Raw genomic sequence first — 22868 nt, 5'->3', positions numbered from 1 at the left:
AAGACTAAGTAGTTTATTTTTGGGAATTAAGGGGATAGAGATTAGATTTCTACGTGGTTTTGGAAGTTTTTTCTTAACTATTTTTTGTTTTTGTCTATTGAGGGAGATGATGGAAGGGATGTGTTTGGAATCCATGTTGTTATTTAGCATAGTCTATGGTTTAATTTAGAGGAATAAAGGGGTAACTCGCTGTGTGTTTAGGAATTTTAAGGGGAAACTAAGTGGAAAAACTAAGGGGCAAAACCAAAGGGCTTGCCCCTTGGTTGCGCTCCTTAGGCGTTCGACGCAGGTGCGCGGCACCTCTGGTCCTGCCGCGGTGCTTTTCAACCCTCACAGGGCTGTCGACATCTTGCGTATTGTGCCAAATATTTGCTGCAGGCTTAACATAAAATATTTAATATCATACAATTTCATGGACATCATTTACATATGATGCTCCTTAACTTACATTTGGGTGCTTGCTTATTTTAGCAAATACACAATGTATAGTGAGATGACTTTAATATGCCCGTTAAGTCCTAATTGCATAATACACTATTTTTAGCATGCATAAAAAGCCCTTTCCATAGTAAATGCAAGCATGGTAAATGATTGCAGGTAAAGCCTAAAAAGGCCTATCTGGGCTGTTTAGCGATTTTATGCTCAAATTTTATTTATTTATTAATTTTTTTAAATATACCAACATTCGATCTAAACTGAGATATCACATTGGTTTACATTCAGGTACTGTAGGTACCGTATTTTTCGCTCCATAAGACGCACTTTTTTTCCCCCAAAGGTGGGGGGAAAATGTATGTGCGTCTTATGGAGCGAATATAAAAAAAAAACCAAACAAAAATCTAACAAACACCCCCCCCCCCCCGACTCCCCCAAGTCCCCGCCGACTTAATTTCCTACAACCCCCCCCCCAAGACCTGACAAATTAATTTCCTGCAACCCCCCACCCTCCTGACCCCCCCAAGACCTGCCAACGTCCCTGGTGGTCCAGCGGGGGTCCGGGAATGATCTCCTGGGCGTGGGCCGTCGGCTGCCAGTAAACAAAATGGCACCGACGGCCCTATGCCCTCACTATGTCACTGAGACCGACCGCTGCTATTGGTCGGTCTCAGTGACATAGTGAGGGCATAGGGCCGTCGGCGCCATTTTGTTTACTGGCAGCCGACGGCCCTATGCCCTCACTATGTCACTGAGACCGATCGCTGCTATTGGTCGGTCTCAGTGACATAGTAAGGGCATAGGGCCGTCGGCTGCCAGTAAACAAAATGGCGCCGACGGCCCTATGCCCTCACTATGTCACTGAGACCGACCAATAGCAGCGGTCGGTCTCAGTGACATAGTGAGGGCATAGGGCCGTCGGCGCCATTTTGTTTACTGGCAGCCGACGGCTCACGCCCAGGAGATCGTTCCCGGACCGCTCCTGGACCCCCGCTGGACCACCAGGGATGTTTGGCAGGTCTTGGGGGGGTCAGGGGGGTGGAGGTTGTTAATTTAAAGGGTTGGGATGGGGGGGGGGTTTTGGGGGTTCCCACAGAAAGAAAAATTTTCTGATCTGGGGAGTGGACCGCAATGGCCCTCCCCAGACCCGAAAACAAAATGGGGAGAAAAAAAAAAACTATGCACTCCCCTAATTTGCTCCATAAGACGCCCAGACGCAGAGCCGGTTTAGCACAATTTTTTTTTTTTTTAAATTTTCCCCCTCTGAATCCTAGGTGCGTCTTATGGTCAGGTGCGTCTTATGGAGCGAAAAATACGGTATTTCTCTATCCCCAGAGGGCTTACAATCTAAGTTTTTGTACCTGAGGCAATGGAGGGTAAAGTGACTTGCCCAAGGTCACAAAGAGCGACAGCAGGACTCGAACCCTGGTGTTCGAGTCCTGCTGTCGCTCCTTGTGACCTTGGGTAATGTCCTAGAGGATGAAATTCCCACATGGCACCCAATCCCTGGTCCTGTTGTGTCTCTTTTAGAGTTGTCTTCCAGGAAACACAATGCAGCCCTGTGTCCCAACTGTTGCTCAATGAAGGTTGCCCAGTGCTTCATTACTGTACTCTTGCCACCAGGGATTCTCTGTGTTTATCCCATGCTTTTTTTGAAGTCTGTCACTGTCCTTGTCACACTACCTACTGCATACCACTCCCACTGATTTCTGTACCCCGAGTTTTCTGCAGCAGTTATAACTAAGGGAGTCCTTTGGTAATTGACACTTTCATTGGAGGCTGGCCGGGTTATTTAAATCACAGTTTACACTTTATATTTGAGAATACTTCCTCATACATTTTTTTGGAAGAGTTAATCAAGTACTACTAATTAGTATTTCATTTTCCCACTACAGATTTGAATAATTATTGGATGATGTAAACCCTTCAGAGAAGTAATAAAATACACTGTATCCTTTTTACAATACCGTTCCTGGATTTATTACATCTCTGTGGTATGCCTTTGTTCCTCCAATGCTGATGGCACAGAAACCTGAAGATTTTTGCGCCATGCATAGAGTGTTGGCCAAACGATGGGGGCTGGCTTGTGATTGAACGCATTTTGATGGGAAAAGAATTTTACTCAATTTCTGATAGTGTTAGGGTCATCATTTGGTCATAGCTCAGCTGTAGCAGTGGTCAAGGTAATGGTGAGGTAATCTCTCTGCCTTTTTTTAAACTTTCTGCAGCATGGTTATAATATGTAACATAGTAATGACGGTAGAAAAGGACCAGATGGCCCATCCAGTCTGCCCAGCAAGCTTCTTATGGTAGTATCTGCTGCTCCGTGCAGGATACCCCCATATTTCTCTCAAGGGTAGTAACTACTGCTCCATACAATTACCCCCAAACCTTATGTTAAAGGTAGTAATATTTGCAATCGATCAAAACCAAGCAACTGTCAAACACATAAATTACTGCTAGTAACATTTTTACAGGGTGAGGAGCTTTCATGATAATTCAGACAATGCTACTTGACAATCTTTGCTTTGGGATTTGGCTGTAGAAGCTGTCCTATGTTTTTTCCCTTATGGCTGCATGTCAGTACCCCAGACCATAACAGTCAGCATCTATGTTGGTTGTTTGTATCTAGTTCTCCTTCCCCCTCCTTGCTGTCATAGCGGGAAGCGATGTTGCAATTGCATCAAAAGCATCAAGGCTATTGATTGAGGGTAGTAATCTCCATGCCTTCTATTAAGGTTATTAACTGCTGTTCTATGAAGGTTACCCCCATGCACATTCTTCATTTCCATCCTCTAGCATTTAGGGATCCACAGTGTTTATTCCATGCCCCTTTGAATCCGTTGACTTTTTTCTTTTTCACCACCTTTAGAAGGGCATTGCAAGCATCCATCACCCTGTCCATGAAGAATTTTTCTTGACATTAGTTCTGATCCGTCTCCCCTAGAGTTTCATTTCATTACCCCTAGTTCTACTGTTTCTTTTCCGATGGAAAAGATTGGAAATTTGTGCATCATTAAAACCTTTCAGGTATCTGAAGGTCTATATCATATCTCCTCTGCACCTCCTCTCTTCCAGGGTATATATATATTTAGATCCTTCAGCCTCTCCTCCATATGAAGTGCGATACAGACCCCACACCATTTTGGTCACAATTCCCTGGACTGCCTCCATCCTGTTTCTATCCTTTTTGAGATACGATCTCCAGAACTGAACACAGTACTCCAGGTGAAGTCTCATCAAGGACCTGTACAAGGGCATTATCACCTCCTTTTTCCTGCTGGTTATTCCTCTCTCTATGCAGCCCAGCATTCCTCTGGCTTTAGCTATCATCTTGTCACATGGCTTCGCCATCTTCAGAACACCATATAATATTACCCCAAGGTCTCTCTCTTGGTCCGTGCTCATCAGTGGTTCATTCCTTATCATATACAGCTCTTTCGGATTATCACAACCCAGATACATGACTCTTTACTTCTTGGCATTGAATCCCAACTGCCAAATCTTCTACCACACTTCAAGCTTTCTTAAAACACTTTTAATTTTCTCAACTCCTTCAGGCATTGCCAATCTTAGTATCATCCACAAATAGACAAACTTTAACTTATATCCCTTCTGCAATGTCACTCACAAAGATTTTGAACAGAATTTGTCCCAAAACTGATCCCTGTGGCACTCCGCTTAACACTGTTCTCTCTTCAGAGTGGGTTCCATTTACCATTACACGCTGTCTTTTATCAGTCATCCAGTTTGTAATTCATGCCACCAGTTTGACTCTCACTCCCAAGCTTCTCATTTTATTCACAAGCCTCCTATGTGGGACTGTATCAAAACTTTGCTGAAATCCAAGTAGATCACATCAAGCGCTCTTCCTTACTCCAATTCTCTAGTCATCCAATCAAATCAATAAGATTGGTCTGACAGAACCTTCCCTGGGTTATTTTATGATGCCTTGTATCCAGCAAGCCACCTAATTGCAGATAGTTCACTATCTTTTCCTTCTTCACTAATTTTCTCATCACTGAGGTCAGGCTAACTGGCCTGTAGTTTCTGGCCTCCTCTCTGTGATCACCCTTGCGAAGCGGGACCACATCTGCATTTCTCCAGTCTCATGGCACCATTCCCGTTTCCAAGGATCTATTGAACAGGTCTTTCAGTGGACTCGCAAACACACCTCTGAGCTCCCTCGGTATTCTGAGATGTACCTCATCCAGCATTATCCACTTTCATTTTACTTAGCTCATCTCATACATTCTCTTTTGTAAATGGAGTTTCATCTACCCTATCCCCATCTTCGGTCTTGTTAACCAGCAACGGTTCTTCTCCAGGATCTTCTTTATTGAACACTGAGCTTAAGTATTTGTTTAATATTTCTGGCATTTCTTTGTCTTTTTCCACACATTGATCTTTGTCACCTTTCAGTTTCACTATACTACTTCAGGCCTTCTTTCTTTCTCAGATATATCTGAAAAATGTTTTTTCAACTTACTTTACCTCTTTGCCAATCCTGTCTTCCGCTGATCTTCTGCTTTCCTGAGTTCTTGCTTCATCTCCCTCAGCTTCGCCAGATATTCTTTCCTGTCTTCCTACTTTGGGGATCCTTTATACACTTGTGTAAATTCCTGTAACATATCCAGGAAATTGATTAGAAGTTTCAAGGATAAATTAATATTGTTAATTTTAATTGAATCTTGGCTTACGAGTAATACTTTTTAGCTTAATCTAACCAAGATTGAGTTCTCTGGATATGCAAGGATGATCCTTAGAATCAGTCTTTGTCCTTGAAGGCCTACAAAGCTTAATCCCTATAACTCTTTAAGTGAAAAGCCTAGGTGTTGTTTTAGATTACAACGTAGGTATGATTAGCCATATCCACAGAGTTTGTAGCTCTTTGTTTCATTACTCCTGATGAAGCAAATTTGTCCTTTTTTTGAACAGGGAACAGTTGGAGATTGTGTTATCACTAGTGCTTGTCAAGCAAGACTATTGTAATAGTCTTTTGAATGCTGCTGTGCATATTGACTCAGGACATATGTTATCTATTCTGTGCAATTTACATTGTTTGCCAATTGGCCTCTAGATCATCTTTTAAAGTGGCCTGCATGGCCTATAAACTTGATAAAGCCTAGATCTTTTAATTGGCTTATACCTCATTGGCTTTGTTGCACAGTTTGTTTTTCCTAGGACAGATTTTATATTTGTTTTATTAATGCTGAATACTTTTTTGGTTTGTTATTTAGGTTTATATTTTTTGTTGGTAATTTGCTTGTTGCTTTTTATCTTATAACTGTTTTTCTATATAATTTTATAACATTTCCATGATTGGACTGTTATAATTTACATCATTTTTGAGTTTTGTTTTTATTACTCAATGGGAGAATTTCCTTGGAAGTCTAAGCAAATAAGTGGAAACATGATGAAGGACCAGTGTATTAATTAAAAAAATAAAAAAGATTCATGTCCAGTTGTTTTTTAGAGACTGAAATGGCAGAAAACAATATCTGAACTTTCTTACTCATGTTACTGTTTTGTAATTGATGCATTCTGAGAGAATTCAAATTTAGCAAACTTTCTCTTTTGCAAAGCTTGATCTGCCATTGTTGCATACATAATAAAGCACCTCATTTATTTCACTTTATTTTTTATCTTTGTCTTTACAGTACTGGCTGGATCCTGCAAAAAGTATTTCGGAACATAAAGACTTGGCAAACAGTAAGTATCAAAACCTAACTTACTACAACAGAGCAATAGAGAGAGGCAATAAGTACAGCGCAGACATGAAGTGGTGCAGGCTGATTTTGAAGGGGATAGAGGGTCGTGTGTGTCTGAGTAGGAACAGGCCACTAAAATGAGCAATCTGGAATTTGGTAAAAACAATAAAGGTTTAATCTTGCACCAGAGCTATCTGTCATGACAGGTTAGGCTCTGATTTTAATTGAGATGCTGGTTAAAGCTTATTGTGTAAGTTGTGAGATCAAGTACTAAATGGTGAATGAAAATACAGCCGGATAAAGTTATCTGGGTAACTGTATCAAGGATGTGGGATTCAACTAGGTAAATTTAGCCGGAGAATGTTCTGTGGATAAAACTGTCCAGCTAGTATTGAATATTGGCACTAGATGGCTAAATTTCAGCCACAGCCCTGGAACACCCTCCTTTTAATCTGACTAATGATTTACCTGGGTAAGACTTCACCAGTGAGAGGAACGGGAATTTCAAATCTCGGGGTTTGTCAAGCTAACTTAGAAATTAGCCAGACAAAGCCTTTTGATATCAACCTTTGTGCATGTTACAGTTGAATACAGTATGTTAAACTGTTTACTGTATATTGTGTATCTGCATATTTTCAATCAAGAAAATGTATTACATAACTCTGTGTAAGTTTACTTTTCCCATATTTTGTAAATTATGACACAATAGAGATGCATGTGATAAATCCAGAAAACTTGAAAACATCTTTTTGGTTTTTTTTTGCGCTTTATTCTTTGACCTAGTAGCTTCCTCCTTTTCTTTTAAACTTTCAGCTCAGTTGGAACTTGTTCCACTAGAACGACAGTGCCATGGACCTGCATTTGCAGCTGCAAGGATTTTTTATTTTGTGGGGGGGGGATGGTGAGTGACAGTATCCTCCTGCTCCTTTGGGTTTGCAGGTCAGTTGGAAGTGGAGGGGAGGGGGGGGCTTGGCTCTGGCACTATGAGCCTTCATTCAATGTTACCTGGGGACTTTTTCCTCGGTATTATGTTCTTTTCCAATTTGCCTTGCACAGTCATTGCGGCGATAGTGCTGAGATGAAGGCTATGCACCAGGGCTCCTTCTGAAATCTTGCAATCATGGGCCTTAAAGCAGGCCAATAGGTATTGGCATTATGCAGTGACTGGGACTCTCACCCTACCCCTCCACAGCATCCCCAGCCCTGGATGGCCCAGGAATCAGAAGACCTGACCTAGGAATTGAGCCTGGGTCTTCCACCCGGCAGTATGCAACGCTGCCATCCCAACCAACAGGCCTGCTCTAACTTCCCAGGACTCTTCCTACTATATTTACTCCCATGCTTTCTTTTCTCTGTAAAGTGTGCATCACTGTGACAACCTCTGGTAGAGAACCACAGACCACAGGTGCTCTCTGGAATCTGGCATACTCGCACCATGAATGCTGCGTGTAAGCACCACTGTTGCACGATGGTTGCAGGTTCCCTTTCCCCAGCTGCTATGAATGTTGCCTTGCAGCATCCCCAGCTCCTGCCAGCCTGATGAGCAGAAGCCAGCTCTTGGGATGAAATCCCGGATCCCTCCGTGTAGCTGAGCACAGTGCTATAATTTAGGCCATCATGTCTTCTGATGGCACCAGACTCATCTCTCCTAGCTAGTAGAGCATGTGTGGGAATTCCTGCACAGGCATTGCGTCATGAGTCTCTTCGGTTGTTTTTTTTTTTTGTCTGAGCATAGTGCAGACATGTACTCAGTCTTTCCATTTTGATTCTATCATTCTTGTATTTTTTATTCATTTTTTTAATTCATTATTTTCACTTTTTGTTGCCTCACTGCTTAGCAGCATCCACTACAGTTTAAAAAAAAAAAAATTTTCTGCCTCGCCTTCAGTTCTTCAGTGGGGAGTAGAAAGTCTTGCTGTGGCCTCATTATTCATGGAGTTCTTTTTGGGTGTGCAGAGCGTGAGGTGCCGAGAGTCTGAGGACCCTGATTCATGTTCCCCAACCTTGTCCTCCTTAAAGGGCCTCTTAGGCTCTTCAGGTTTACAGCTGCCTTCCAGCTCTGGTTTTCTCTGGAACCGTTGAAACATTGAGCCCAAAATGACCATGGTACCTTCAGTTTAATTGCATTGCTGCATTATAGTGATCTGGCACCACTTATGTGCTTAGCCACTATTGACTACCAACCTAGACCTATGGGCACTGCAAGGCACTCTGGACATCATCCATGAAATTACAGTGCTCCAGCTGCTCCAATGTGCTGCAAATGCGGTGCAGCGCTGGTGCTCTCATGTGCTGTGGGTGCGAAGCAGCACTGGCATAAACCTATTCCTTATGTTACTTTACTGCTCAGCGCTGTCAATGCACCTCTGCTGTTCTTGGCTACTCTGGGTTCAGTATGGCACATTCCTCCATTTTCCAGCACCATCAACGTATTCCTGATGCTTTTGATGCCATTGGCCATCGACACGCCTCTAATGTTTCAGCACTGTCTATGCTCTTCTCTGTCTTCCAGTGCTGTTGATGCTCTGCTGCACCCAGCACCATTGATGTACCCTCAGCGCTCCACAATGGAGCAAAGTCTGCTGTGAGAGTGAAGCCCATTAGTACAATAGCAGTAAGACCTTCCTGAAGTTTACATTTTATACATATAAATATATCCATATTTATATAGTTGTGTTTCTCTAAACCTAACATTGAAAAGGTAAGGGAGTGTAAAAAAAAAAAAAATCTCACACACATAAGGAAGGTATCTATGAACCTCTCCTTTTTAGGACATTGTAACTGCGTCCATTAATACGAGATGCTTCAAATGTTACGGTGTTCCCTGCAGTGGAACCCAGCACCTCAGAAGGTATCTACCAGGACTATGTCCTCTTGAGGCAAACACAGATTCCTTTTTCACCACTGGGGTTCTGAGGTCTTGTTTCTTTCTCCAGATTGAGGAGAATGCATCACAAATGGTTAGCTTGTTGAGCATGGCAAAGGATTTTGGTTGTCTCCAATTTATAGACTCTGGGAGAGCCAGCTGCCATTCCCATCCAGAGCTGAGATATCACTCCCATTTTCTTCTGTACTATTGTCCCAGAATTGGGTATAGGGAAATTCTCTCTTTATTCCGTTAGGATAGGGTCCCTTTCTGAAGAAGCCAAGAACGCAGGACTATACTCAAATATGCTGCTGGCAAATGATCCCAGGGTAGTAGTGGGGGTATCCCAAAACGCTATATTAAATTGCTCAGTTTTTCCTCCAGTGTGGTGTGGTTCATTACTTACTCATTCTGCCTACCAGACAGCAAACAAGTGGGTTAATCTCGGACATTCCTAGCTGCTGAAGTCTATATATGTTTTTTTTTTCTATTCTCCACTTGAACCGTGTAACACCACAATGCGTATTTCACAGCACCTGTCTGTATGTGTTGGGAGGTTTAGTTAAACGCCGGTAACTTCTGCAAGAGGTCTGTGACAAGTTTGCAGATGTTCCATCTTTCGACAGGAAACTCAGGGGCACAGTAACTCAGATAATGAGCAATGGGCAGCAGTCCACTCCTGTCAGCAAGGCATACCTCTGTAAAGCCCTTTCAATATTCCTTTAAACAGCAATATTGGTAGAGATGTTCCTTCCAGTAATTCCAAAGATATCGAAGGAACTCACTGTTTCTGCAACATCATTATCTTCCAACACACACTGTGAAAGCTGTCTGCCTAATCTGGCTCAGTGTACTTTGTCCAGGCTGTATACCATGATTTTGACCAAATTTCAAACCCACCATCAATCCTTTCCAATTGGGGAGAGAATCTAGGAGTTCGTGGGAGAATGGCTTAAGTTTCCCGATGATCACTAAGGCATGGAGGGTGTGCAGTCCGAAGTCTGCTTTGTTTGTTCTGACTTCTAGTACTACCTCATTACTCAAACTTTAATCTGGATCTGTCTCCCTGACTAAACTTTGGCTGAAACTGAAATTGCTTGGCAAACAGTGAGTGATTGAACTGGCTTCCCAATATCACCAGGACCTGGTGATATTGGGAAGCCAGTTCAATCACTCCTGTTTCTTCCTTTAAAATAAAAAAAAATGTTTAAAATCTGGGAGATTGAGACCAATCCTGGATTTCAGAGACCTAAACAAGCATATATTTTGGGAATCATTCCAGTTGAGCTCTTTCCACATACATCCTTCTGTCATCCAGAAAGTAGAGTAGATGTGCACTCTAACCCTCATTGGCGCCATTGCTCATATTCCCACCCACTGGCTATGCTGCTGAATATCACCGTATTTGGCACTACTTAGCTGGATAAGTTATATCTAGCTAAATTAGGCCTTCTCTTTAGCAGGTCTATCTTAGTCATACTTATTTGATTAAATTAATTGACTATCAGTATTAAATAAATATTTGGCAAAAAAGTGTTGCGCAAGAGGATCCAAGATGGCGGCACGTTAGGAGCTGGTGCCGAGTAGCTCCCTTTTTCTCCTTGGAAAATTGCCTTATTTCTCTCTATATGCCACCTAAGAGGACTCCCCCACCGACTTCGGTATTTCATCAGGAGATTACCCAGTTCCTTACCTCCTCCACCACAGCTCTTCCAGGAGTCGAGGAGCCCTTGGAGCAGTGTCTGCAGAGAGAAGAACCTGCTCCGGAGGAGACTAGCCTGAGTCCCGAACTTAGGACAGCACCGAAACAGGGAGCAGGGCTGCAGTTTCAACCCGATGCGCTGAAAGGAGGAACTCCTTCCGGGCTGCAGGCAGAGACGCCAACATCGAGTGCAATTTTCCAAGCTCTATCTACCAACTTAGATGCCCCGGGAGAAGTGAGCCTCACCGCGGGAATATCTCAAATCAGACAGGGAGAAGGGGCGGCTGGGGTAAGTCCTGTGGATATTTTTCTGCCATTACCACAGGTAACTCCCCAAGCTATCACACCCCTGAAAATCCCGGATCGCCCTGAGACTGTGACCAATGCTGCGTTATGGGATTTGATGGTGGGGGTAGCAGCTGTAGTAAATCAAGTGAGTGAAAAAGTGTTGTTGGCAACTCAAGGCACCCAAAATTTGCTTGAATTTCAAACTAAATTTGATCAACTTTCAAAGAAAGTCGAGAAACTGGAAGAAAAGGGACAAGAAAATCTTAAGTTTAAAGCTGCAGTAGTGAAGGATAGCCAATTTATTTGAAGAAGACTAGAAAAATTGGAAAATGCCTCTAGACTCTTAAACATAAGGATATTAAACTTTCCTCGAGTTTTGGGAGAAAATCCATATATTTCCTTAAAGAAGTTTTTGAAAGAAGTCCTTGGTTTTGAAAAAGAAAATGTACCAGCTATAAATAAATGTTTCGTTTTGCCAAAAACTTCTACAGCTAATAACGTAAATATACAAGGAAATTTAATTGAATTCTTAGAAAATTCAGCAGCAAAAGTTATAGATAGGGCCACGTTATTGGTTTCATTGATATCGTCTCTGGATGTTCAGTTAATAATGAAAAATTACTTCAGAAAATTTCCGATTGTTTTCTATAATGAAAATATAAAAATTTTCCTGATTTGTCCCCGATCACCCAGGGAAGGTGTAGGGAATTTCTAACCCTTCGCCAACAGGCTATTACCCTAGGTTATACTTTTAAACTAAAATTTCCTTGTAAATGTATCTTAAAGAAGGGAGCTGAGGTCAACATATTCTTCACTTTTCAGCAATTAAATAGTTTTCTTACATCTAAAACCCCCTTCGCATCTACCCCTATATAATATGTAAGTGTGGTTGTTTGATGCCGACCTCTTTTGTTAAAAGGAATATTTTCTTATTATTCTCTCTCTATAATATTGGATCCCTGCATTTGTTCGAAAATTTATTATATATTGATTTATAAATTTAAGATCGAGGGAAAATAACAAGATTTCTTGTATAGTTTATTATTGATTGAATATGGAAGTTTTACTATTCCAATCTATCTGCTTTTTCTGCATTTGCAAAATTTATGGTTTTGTAAAATTTAAAACTTACAAATAAAGAATTAAAAAAATAAATAAATATCTGGCTAAGGGGGTCATTTTCCAAAGGTATCACACACGAAAAGGGACTTTTCACGTGCGATATCTAAATCGGGGCTGAGTCCACACCGGAAGGAGAGGAGTCATGGTGGACTCTGTGACGACTTCGCTGACAGCGAAAGGTAAGACTCCTTATTGCTGCCAGTATCGCGTCCAATAGCGCCACCTTTCACTATTGGGTGCGAAAGCCGGCAGCGATTGCACCGCGGAGGTGCGATCGCTGATGGCTTTTGCAGGCCCGCCCCCCCCCCCCCCCCCCCCGGTATCGCGTGATTCAGGAAGCTGGGTAAAGATAGAAAATCTAGACCTAAATTAGCTGGATAAGTAGCGCTGTCCCATATCCACCCACTGCTCGCCCACTAGATATCTGGTTAACTGACTTATCTGGCTAAGTGATGGCTGCTGAACGTAGTCAAATGTTCAGCAGCTGCCACTTAGCTGGATAAATTGCTACTTATTTGGATAAGAAGTGCTCAATATTGGCCTCCTAAAACAGAGGGGTAATAGCGCTTTCAGGAGACCTTTGGCAATGTGAATGTAAGGGTTAAACTTTTAATTTATTAATGTTTGTTTGCTTATATAGAGTGATTTTATTATGGTGTTTATGTATATTTTGTATACGGCTATAAAAGAGCCTGTAATCAGGGGTTAATGAATGTTTTAATAAATAAATAAGATAAGATATCAGAGACTTCCCATACCTCGATGTCTCACTTCTGACGGCAAATTCCTGAGAAGCTGTGTTAACTTCCTTGTAAATATCTATTTTGTTGCTTTTTTCTGATGAATTACAGGATAATGTTTGTATTTCCCCTGCCATATTACATTCTTTTAAGAGATACTGTCCTTCCACATATTGGGCCGGATTTTATAAAGTTGCACGAACGCGTACTTTTGTTCGCGCACCAGGCGCAAAATAGGCTCGGCGTGCGCAGGGGGGGTTTGGGGTAGGTTTTCGGGGGGTATGCGCTTATCCCTTTGAAAATCTACCCGATTGAGCGACCGCTTTTGGATTCCTCTTGTACAACCTGTTGATCACAGATTGCTATTTAGCTAGAGGCATTCAGGTTATTCTCAGCTAGGTAGTGGCAGCATCCTTTATGCTTCCATTCCTCCAGCTTCACATATGATTCCTACCTCAGGGCCTTTGTTGCCAATTAGACCACCTCACACAATTTTTCACATATGAAGTGCAGGTTGTTTGCAGAAATAAGATCTAAATTATGCTGGTGGCTAGACCCCTTCATTCTTCATTAAGAAACACCCTTCGGCTGCCTCCTCACCAACTAATGTTGGTGACTGATGCCTCCACAAAAGATTGGGTAATCTACATAGGCCCCTTTTTGAAACCAAAGAAGCTTGGTCCTTCATAGAACAACATTTCCAAATAATCCTTGATTCAGCAGCAATTAAATATACTCTGACAACCCTCACTCGCTTACTTCCTAGGAGAAAAGCTCTCTTGTTCAAACAGACTTCCAGGTCCTACATAGAAATAATGGCAGAAAAGGTCCAAATGATCCACCCAGGCTGTCAAGCAAGCTTATGCCAGTTTCTGCTGCACTGTGCAGGTTACCCCATGCTTATCATTTTATGAGACCATAAATGTCAGGGCCCTTGGATGCTATTTGAATCCAATTTCCCTTAACCGTTGCCGTGAAAGCAGAGAGCAATGTTGGAGTTGCATCAAAGTGTCAGGCTTAGTGATTAAGGGTAGTAAGCACTGCATCAGCTAGTTAACCCCCATGTTTATTTGTTCCCTAAACCATAAAAATTGGGGCCTTCGTTGGTTGCTGTCTGAGTCCAATTCCCCTTTTCTCACTGCCATTGAGAGCAATGATTGAGTTGCTTTAACAATATCAAGGCTTATTGGTTAAGGGTAGCAACTGCCACACCAGCAAGTTACTCCCAGTTACCCCCATGCACTCTTGTCTTTATTTCCATCCTCTAGCCTTTAGGGATCCACGGTGTTTATCCCATGCCCCTTTGAATTCTTTGACTGTTTTCGTCTTCACAACCTCTTCCAGAAGGGCATTCCTATGTGCTACATGAACAGGCAAGAAGTTAAGGAGTCGTATACTCTTTCTAGGAAGCAAAATCAAATAAATACATACTAATGAATATGGGAATAAGAGTGAAGACATCCTGCACACTACCTACTTTTCTGGGTTCTTCAACTTGCTGGTAGACCATCTCAGCGGAATGTTTCATGAATGGTCTCTTCAGTAAACGATAGCTCTAAAACTGTTCAATTGATAGGGTCTTCCACCCATCTACATGCATCCAAAAAAAAAGAGAGTACTTTGGAAGAATTTTGTTTGTTTTTTACCAACAAACTCAGGTTCACTTAGGATGTCTTTTCTGCTTGAACCACAGATCTCATTTACAATTTTTCCTCTGGTACCACACATGCCTAGAACAGTACAAAAGAATTACCGAATTCCATGCAGAACTGATTCTATCAGGCTCAAACTTAGCCAGGTAGGTTGGTTACATATCTGGAACAGCCATCCATTATTCCTCCAATCCCTTGAGGATCAGATTCATTGTCATTGTCTTAGGTAGCAGGATATCTCTTTCATCTGAACCAACCCTCCCTCATTTGACAGCTTGGATTTTGTACGCTAGATAATCACCAGTTTTTTTTCTGTCTAGACAGGTAGGGACATCATACTGCATGCCTGAAAGCCACTGAATAGAAAAGCCTGCAAATTTCTGGAGAAACACCATCTACAAGTGGCAGCACAGTGGCTTAGTTCCATTCACACGTAAACCCAGGAAGTTGCTTAATTGCTTGCTCTGTATGTTTCAGCTTTCACACATCATCTGTGACAGTGCATCTCAGTGCCACAGTACATTATTGTACCCAAATTGAGGGTCAGCCAGTCGGCACCTGTCCCTTGATCTCTATGTTCATGGAAAGCTAATAGCATATAAAACTATCTGATATAGGGCCATCTGTGCTAGAGAACCTAGAAGAGGTTCTCACACAATTAATGATGCCATCATTTTTCATCCATTGCAGTTGACTTTCCTTAACTTTCTGACACGCAAGGTAAATCCTTCTTAGCAGTTATGTTGGCCAGGAGACTCAGGAATTTCCAGGCCATGGACTGTGATCTTCCTTATCTACAGTTCTTCTGCATTAGAGTACTGTTCCACATTCACCCTGATTCTCTCAAAAGTAATATCCTCTTTATATTGCTCATTCCACTATTTTATCTAAATTATTCCTGAGGCCACTTGCTTAAACAAAAAAGGTGGGGGGGGGGGGGGGGTTTTTCACTTCTTGGACTATGGAAGGACCCTGGCTCCCTACTAAAGAAAAATTCAGCCTCTTTATCAGGCTTCTCAGCTCTTTATTTTTTTATGTTTTGAACAGACTGGCCTTAGTAGTGGCCAAGTATTCATTGGCCATCTGGCTAACACACCGTGTGACACCCTGTTTTGCTCTTGCAAGCTGGCATATCACAAATAGTAAAACAAGAAAACAAACCCCCAACCCTAATAGTTGTGGTAGATAGACAATTGGGAGCCAGTGTCCACTAACTTACACCAAATTAACATATAAAGATCATCATATTTTACACCTCTAAAATCACATATTCACGTGATGAGGGTCTTGCTTATAATTATGGGTCTCATCTTGTGTATATTTTTGTTTTGTTTTGAAGTGGCAATAGCCCACTTCATGTGAATATGTGATTTTAGAGCTCTAAAGTATGATGGTCATTGTATTAATTTTTTATGTAAGTTAGTGGTTCTTTTTGAGCAATATTATACATATTCTCAAGGCTCATCAACTCAGAGCCCTGGCTGTTTCAGGGGATCATTTACAAGCAATGCTACTTTTTATCTACATTTGAAAAGTTTGCAACATGGTTGTCAGTGCCTACCTTAGCATCCCATTATTATGTAGATCATTTTTCACAGAGTTACAGTAAATATGGGCAAGCAGTTTTATATAGCCTATTCACCTAATAGTCTATTCTCCATGGCGGGGTCCTGGGTCGCCTATTCAGTAAACGTTCTGCTGTAACCCTCAGCTTGCGATACCCCACATGTAATGGCTAATTTAGCCTGCTTATTGATGGAAAAAGCAAATTTGCATACTGTAAATGGTATTTTCCATAGATAGGATAAATTAGTCATGAAATACTCTCCCACCTCCTTGGAGATTCGGCTACTTAACTAGGATAGCTCTGAAATTGATTGAAGAGACTCGTGAGGCAACGCCAGCACGAGAATTCCTCCTACTAGCTAGGAGAGAGATGAGTCAGTTTGGTGCCACTGAATGACGTCACCCACATGTAATGGATAATTCATCCTGCTATCTACAGAAAACACTATTTATAGTGAGCAAACTTGCTTTCCTTCATTGAAATTAGTAACAGCACAGCCCAATGTCACCTGCATTGCAGTAGGGCTCAGAATACCTGTTCTGGATCAAAATCTGATGGTGACATGGGGTAACTCCAGCAGCACTTGTGCAAGCTAATATTCCCCAAAAACTAGGTTCTGGATAAATGTGTATTTGTACTTTTATGCTGAGCTTTACTCCTTTAGACTGCTGGTTTATGTTTGGCCAGGTCAGTACTGATGGAAAGTTTCTAACATCTGACCTTCAGTCCAGTGACTTACAGTACACAGAATTATTTTTTTTGCCTAGCAGTTTCTTCCTGCTCTTTTTGGGCTTCCAATTCATATGGAACAAGTCTCTATTGGGCTATGTTGCTATGAGACTTCATTTGCAACTACCTGGAGAAGGGAGTTTTTCACCCTGTTATTATATCGCCTCTGCATTTATTTAGCTCAGCCATTGCAGAGACAGTCCTTGGCCAGGGGCTATAGACCATGGTTCCATGCAGACCATGATAATGAGAACCACGAGTTGACAACTAGGTGTCAGTGCTGAGTGGTGTTTGGGATGCCATTTTCCCTGGAGACCGTGAATGCTGCCTCAACAGCATCTCTGGCCAGCCCAAGAAGCAGGCTCCCTGCCTGGGAATTGAATCCAGGTCATTTGATAGTAGCGCAAGCACTGCTACCGAGGCACCAGGCTGACTGATAAATTTCCCTGAACTTTTAAGCCAGTTTATCTGCAGAATATTCTAGCTGAAAACTAGATGGTGGTAACAAAAATAACCAGTTGCTACCTGACTAGCTGTGAGTTGCAGAGTGGTTGTTTGATAGAGAATTGAGCATGGTTTAGGAGTAGTTGAAATTGGTGTTATTTATTTCAGCTTGACTGCCACCTAAGTCACACACTCAGGGCTGAATTTTAAGACCTATGTGTGCACAAATCTACACCCGTAGGGTGTAGATTTGTGCACACAACCTGGCACGCACAAATCTACACCCAATTTTATAATATGCGAGTGCAGCCACGCGCACGTTATAAAATCCAAGGCTGGCGCACGCAATGGGGTGCACTGTTGTGTGCACCGAGCCCTAGGGGAGCCCCAAATGCTTTCCCCGTTCTTTCCGAGGCTGCTCCGAAATCGAAATCGGAGCAGCCTCGGAGGGAACTTTCCTTCCACCTTCCCCTACCTAACCTGCCCCCCAGCCCTATCTAAACCCCTCCCTTACCATTGTTAAATAAGTTGTGCCTGCCTCTGGGCAGGGCGGTCCCCTGGCATGGCTGCTGTGCCGGAGGCCTCTGCCCCGCCACGCCTACTCCCCGCCCCTTTTTTCAAGCCCCGGGACATACGCACGTCCCGGGGCTTGCGCGTAACCCTTTGAAAATCCGCCCCTTAGCGAGTAAAGTGGGGATTCAAGATGGCTGACCAGCAGTACGCAGCGTAAAATGCTCCTTTTCCCATTGAAGTGGTTTCCTTCTTATAATTGTTTTTCCTATCTCATGGGACATAAAAGGAAGGCAAGGTAAAAAAACATTTCCTGTGATCTCGTTCGAGCCTTCATTTTTGGGACCGTTGGATGCACACGTTGACCATGGTGTGCCATGGCTGGGGCCTTGGCCGTTGAAGAATATGGGAGGAAAAGTTGAGCTCCTATCTCTCCTTGGCTCCAGAGCATCCTTGAGCCCAGCTGCCAAAACACCACCTATTGGATCGTACTGCTGGCTGCTCATCTGACCCACAATTGGATTGAATCACCGATAGATGATGATGAAGTGACTGTACCAGGATCAGGGAATGCAGAAGTTCACGCGGAGGCAGCCACTTTCAACCATACTAACGCCGGGGTTCTCGGTGGATTTCGAGACCAGGTTGAGGCATTTGGGGATGAGGCACTTCAGCTACTGCTCCAACTTTACTTCCTTCCATACAAGTTCTTTGGAGGAATCTCAATTTGATGAGACCTACACAGTTTACGTTGGAGTCTGGTTTGGACATCATAGAAGGGTTAAAGCTGCTATTGTTTCTCAGCCTATTCCTCATGGGGAGAGGAATGCTGACTTAAAGTGTTCAGTCCTTAGAAGTGGTGACTACAAACTTGGAACAGAAATTTTCTAATATACATACCAAGATAAATCAAGTGACACTTGTTCAGGAGACTATCCTTAAGGAAAATTAATGTCTTGTGGTTAAAATGGAGAACTAAGAGAACATAATTAGGAGCAAGAAATTTTCCAAAATTGTCATTGGCTATTCCTAAGGAGATGTTTAACAGGTGATTGGAGGTTTTGAAAGTTCCTAAGCAAGCTATGCCACCATTTTCTAAAATATATTATTTATCTCCTTTCAAGAAAATGAAGAGCATGAACCTAGATTTCAAGAACTATTTCTTACTGTGGCTACTGAGAACAATTTAGATATTTCTACAATTTTGGAGACTTCTGATAGTGTTCTGGCTAGACCATCAACATTGATAATGTCTTTGACTTTAGAACCAGAGGGAGATTAACTTCTGAGGCTTTTCTTTAGGCACCGGACTGAGTTGTGTTTTTTTTTTTGTTTTTAACAACTTAAGGTTAAAGTTAAAGTATTTCAAGATGTTGCTAGGCAGACTCAGAGGAAGCATAGATAATTTCTACTGATGAGTCCGAGAGTTCAACAACTGGATGCAATGTTCTTTCTTAAACTTCCTTGTAAATGTTACATTAAATATAAGGACATTTCTTATTTTTTTTTTTTTTATGTACCCAGTCAGTTGACCAGTTTCATTAATAGTAAGCTAGAGCAATCAGAATTGCTTACATCATCTTCAGTTGTCTCAACTTAGTAATGTAGCCTGATAAAGTTCTATTTATTAATAAAACCATGGAATTAGCTACTGTTCTCTTTTTTTTCTTTCCTTTTGTAATTGGTATTGAATCCGTCATTTTGAGGACTTGGAATAGAACTGAAACTGGAATTTTTTACCTTTTTTGATATTTCTTCTTATTCTTTTCTTGAGAAATCTTCTTTTCTTGAGAAATCTTCTCAAGATTTCTGTTTTGAATGTAATAACAATTATAAAATATGTTTAAAAAAAAAGCTTGACCAAAAAAAAAAAGCTACAAAATTACAATAAATATATAATAAATAGTGACATATAAAATGCAGAACTGTAATACTGAAACTTTTTTCCAGGCTGAGAAATTACAAAATATTTCTTAATATGATCAAAAATTGTAGAATGATTCAATTTCTCGGATTTTTATAATTTACTCTTTTGATGTTATAAGAATTTTAGAAATTTTCACATAAAAATGTATTTGGTTTTAATAAACTAATTGCAATATTATTGAAGGGCATTTTGTCATTTTTGAAACAGAGAAATGAAATATTAGAACAATCTTATAATCTATACTACATTGTTGGCTTTCGTTGGTGGCAGTGCATTGCCAGTACATTGGATGAAAAATTCCATGTTCATACAGTGGTCTAACGGTCATGTTTGAGATTGTATAGAAATTATTAAAGAGCCACAAGATTTAGAAACATCTGTTAAGAATTTCCATGAAAAGTCTTATCTGTAATGACATTAACCCCCGACCCAACAAACAATAAAAGGGCCTGATGTGAACCTTTTATTGAACAGAATATTCGGTCAATCAGATCAGTTTCTGATTCAGGTTTCTAATTAAATGTGTAACAGAATTCGAACATGTTTGAGACAAATCAGAGGTTAGTGATAGAAACAGGGTTGAAAATTGGGTAAAAGATATGGGTGTGAATTTGTGGGAAGGTGACTATATTTATTTATTTGAAAGTTTTAAATACCATCATTCCATGTGAGAATCATTAGTTCACAACGGTTTACAGGTAAAATATTCATTAAAAAAATGTGTTACAAGGTGGATAGACAATGATAGAAATGTTGGATTAATCCATGTTCAGCTACCCAGAATGGCACAGTCCAATGAGGGAAAACGACAAACCTAACTGATTTGGATAGAGAACAGTATCCTGCAGGTGGTCGCTATATAGCTAACAGTTGCGAGAGATCATTTGCTAGAGAATTGCACATGGGAGCAACCAGGCAGACTATGTGGGTTTCAAGTTCCTTACCTAGTGTCATGCAGTATGTTACCGTGTACCTGTAGTATGTAAAATGAGATAGTGGTCAGTTTGTTTCAGGTGTCCTTACTATCAAAGTAGCAACAGCAGTAATTGGATCACTAATTAGTAATCAGAGTAAAGATGTAAATAAACTATCTTGCTACCTAGAGATGGTCCAAACAGAACGAGCATGTTTGTGAAGTGTGAGGGCTTGTTATTGTTGGTCCATACCTGCTCTGGGATTAAATAAAAGGATTCAGTTTCCAGTGCTGCTGATCTTAGAAGCCTCTCGCGCGAACTGGATTTGCTAGAAAAGTTTAAAATTGAAAAAAAAAACCTTTTAAATTTGGGGTTTAGAGTAACAGTGCTAAGAGACTATTATACTGCCATTGTAGCGGTAGTGGTAATACTATAATGTAAATGCAGTACTATAACCAAGGAATGTTTATATAAGTTTGTTTTGACTACCTAGAATAATCATTGATTTTTAAAATCATTTTGTAATATGTGCAAAAATAATCTTCTGTTTATTTTTCTAGTGGGACCACCATATACACTATATTTTGGTGTTAAGTTCTTTACAGAAGATCCTTGTAAACTTAAAGAAGAAATAACAAGGTACAGTATAGATGTACTGTAGGTTGTATATTGGTGAGATTTATCTGTGAATAACAGTTTGTGTTTTATATCGTTTAGCAGAGCTTCTTATCTCCAGCCCTGAGGGTCCCCCAGAACGGTCACATTTTTAAGTAATATGCAATTAATTTTCATGAGGTAAATCTGAATGATTTTGGCCTAGGTCCAGGTTATTTTGTATGTTTTGGTTACCCTGGTAAGCAGATCTGTTTTGAGGTCCTAATTATGATTGAGAGAAGACCTGCTGATCTACCATAAATCATTCTTTCATATTTGATATGATAGCACAGAACAAAACTAGGTCAGTAAGGATCAAAACTCATCACCATCTCAATGATGTTTAGTGGCCTAAATGAAATAAACTAGTAGTCTCGGGGCCTGATGTACTAAAGGGTTATTCCCTTTTTGTGACTATGGGGACAATGTTTAGCACATAGCAGCCTCCCCCTGCCCCGTATACATTTCAGTGGATCTGTGTCCACATATATAAAACCTCCAGTAGAGTTAGCTCTAAATGACACGTTTATCTGCAATCTAAACAGAGAGGCCAAGAAATGACTCAGCATTGAAACAGAATATTTTTCCCCAATTTTCAGATGGTCCATCCAGGGTTGAGGTACATGGAGTGTAAAGAGAGACAAATCAAAATATTTGGTATAGTTGTGGATTTGATCAAGATCAATATAAAGAACCACGAATAAACCAGACTATATTTTGACTTGTATGTCCTATACTCACTGTACCTCAACCCTATTGTGGCTGGACCATCTGTAAATGGAAGAAAACATTTTCTGTTTCAGTGCTGAATTGATCCTGGTGCCTCTACTTAGGCTGCCAGCAAGTGTGCAAATTACAGTTAGTTACAATGAAGGGTTTATAGATATGGAGACTTGACCACTGGAAAGTAGACTGGGGTGCCTGTTGTCCTAATCATTTTCCCCATAGACACAAAAAGTGGAAAAACACTTTATAATTTAGTGGGTGAACTAAGTCAAACAAAAATGTGAAAATTGCAAAAATGTGAACAAAACATGTATTCATTCATGAACTCAAAAGTAAGCTGATATCATCACACATAGCTAACTTGAGTATGGCCTGTAGTATCTCCAAAAAATAAAACACAAGTAATCATTATTACTAATTAGTATAAAAACATTAATAGTTTCTAAGTTAGCTTTCACACATCTGCATTTTAACATTGCCTTTCTCAGAAGAAATTTGTCTATTCAAATCATATAAGGTAGAAAACATAAAAAAAAATACTAGATGCAACATTTATTTCCATGCAGGTGCTCCTATAACATGAAATGTGAATATTCTCTTTCTTCACAGTTTTGAGCATCATGATACACTATCCTCCCTGTACTATCAGTGTTAAAATATGGGTTTCATCTTACCTTATAACTATGACTCTTAGTGGACAAACATTGACTTTTTAAAATTATTTGTAAATCCTCTACTTCATTTTAAAGTTTACTATGTTCTAATATTTTTGCATCTCATGAGGTGAATTATTGATAATCCTGCCTTGCCTTACACTTAGAGGTACTCACGATAGTTTTGCTAAATTTTAAAATGTTTATTTATAAATGTACACAGAAAAA

The 22868-nt window shown here is 40.8% G+C and overlaps 1 protein-coding gene across 6 annotated transcripts in view; it reads left to right on the top strand.

Moving 5' to 3' along the window:
- Nucleotides 1-22868, top strand: part of EPB41L4A (erythrocyte membrane protein band 4.1 like 4A) — a 726290-nt gene that overhangs the window by 278255 nt on the left and 425167 nt on the right. For all 6 annotated transcript variants that reach the window (XM_029571795.1, XM_029571770.1, XM_029571789.1 and 3 more), the window contains 2 exons: nt 6096-6147; nt 21168-21246. In XM_029571795.1, coding sequence (XP_029427655.1) covers nt 6096-6147; nt 21168-21246 — 131 coding nt within the window. The remainder of the gene's footprint in view (nt 1-6095; nt 6148-21167; nt 21247-22868) is intronic.

The sequence above is a fragment of the Rhinatrema bivittatum genome, chromosome 1, assembly GCF_901001135.1.
Source record: "Rhinatrema bivittatum chromosome 1, aRhiBiv1.1, whole genome shotgun sequence".
NCBI lineage: Eukaryota > Metazoa > Chordata > Amphibia > Gymnophiona > Rhinatrematidae > Rhinatrema > Rhinatrema bivittatum.
This window is presented reverse-complemented; position numbering and strand designations above follow the sequence as displayed.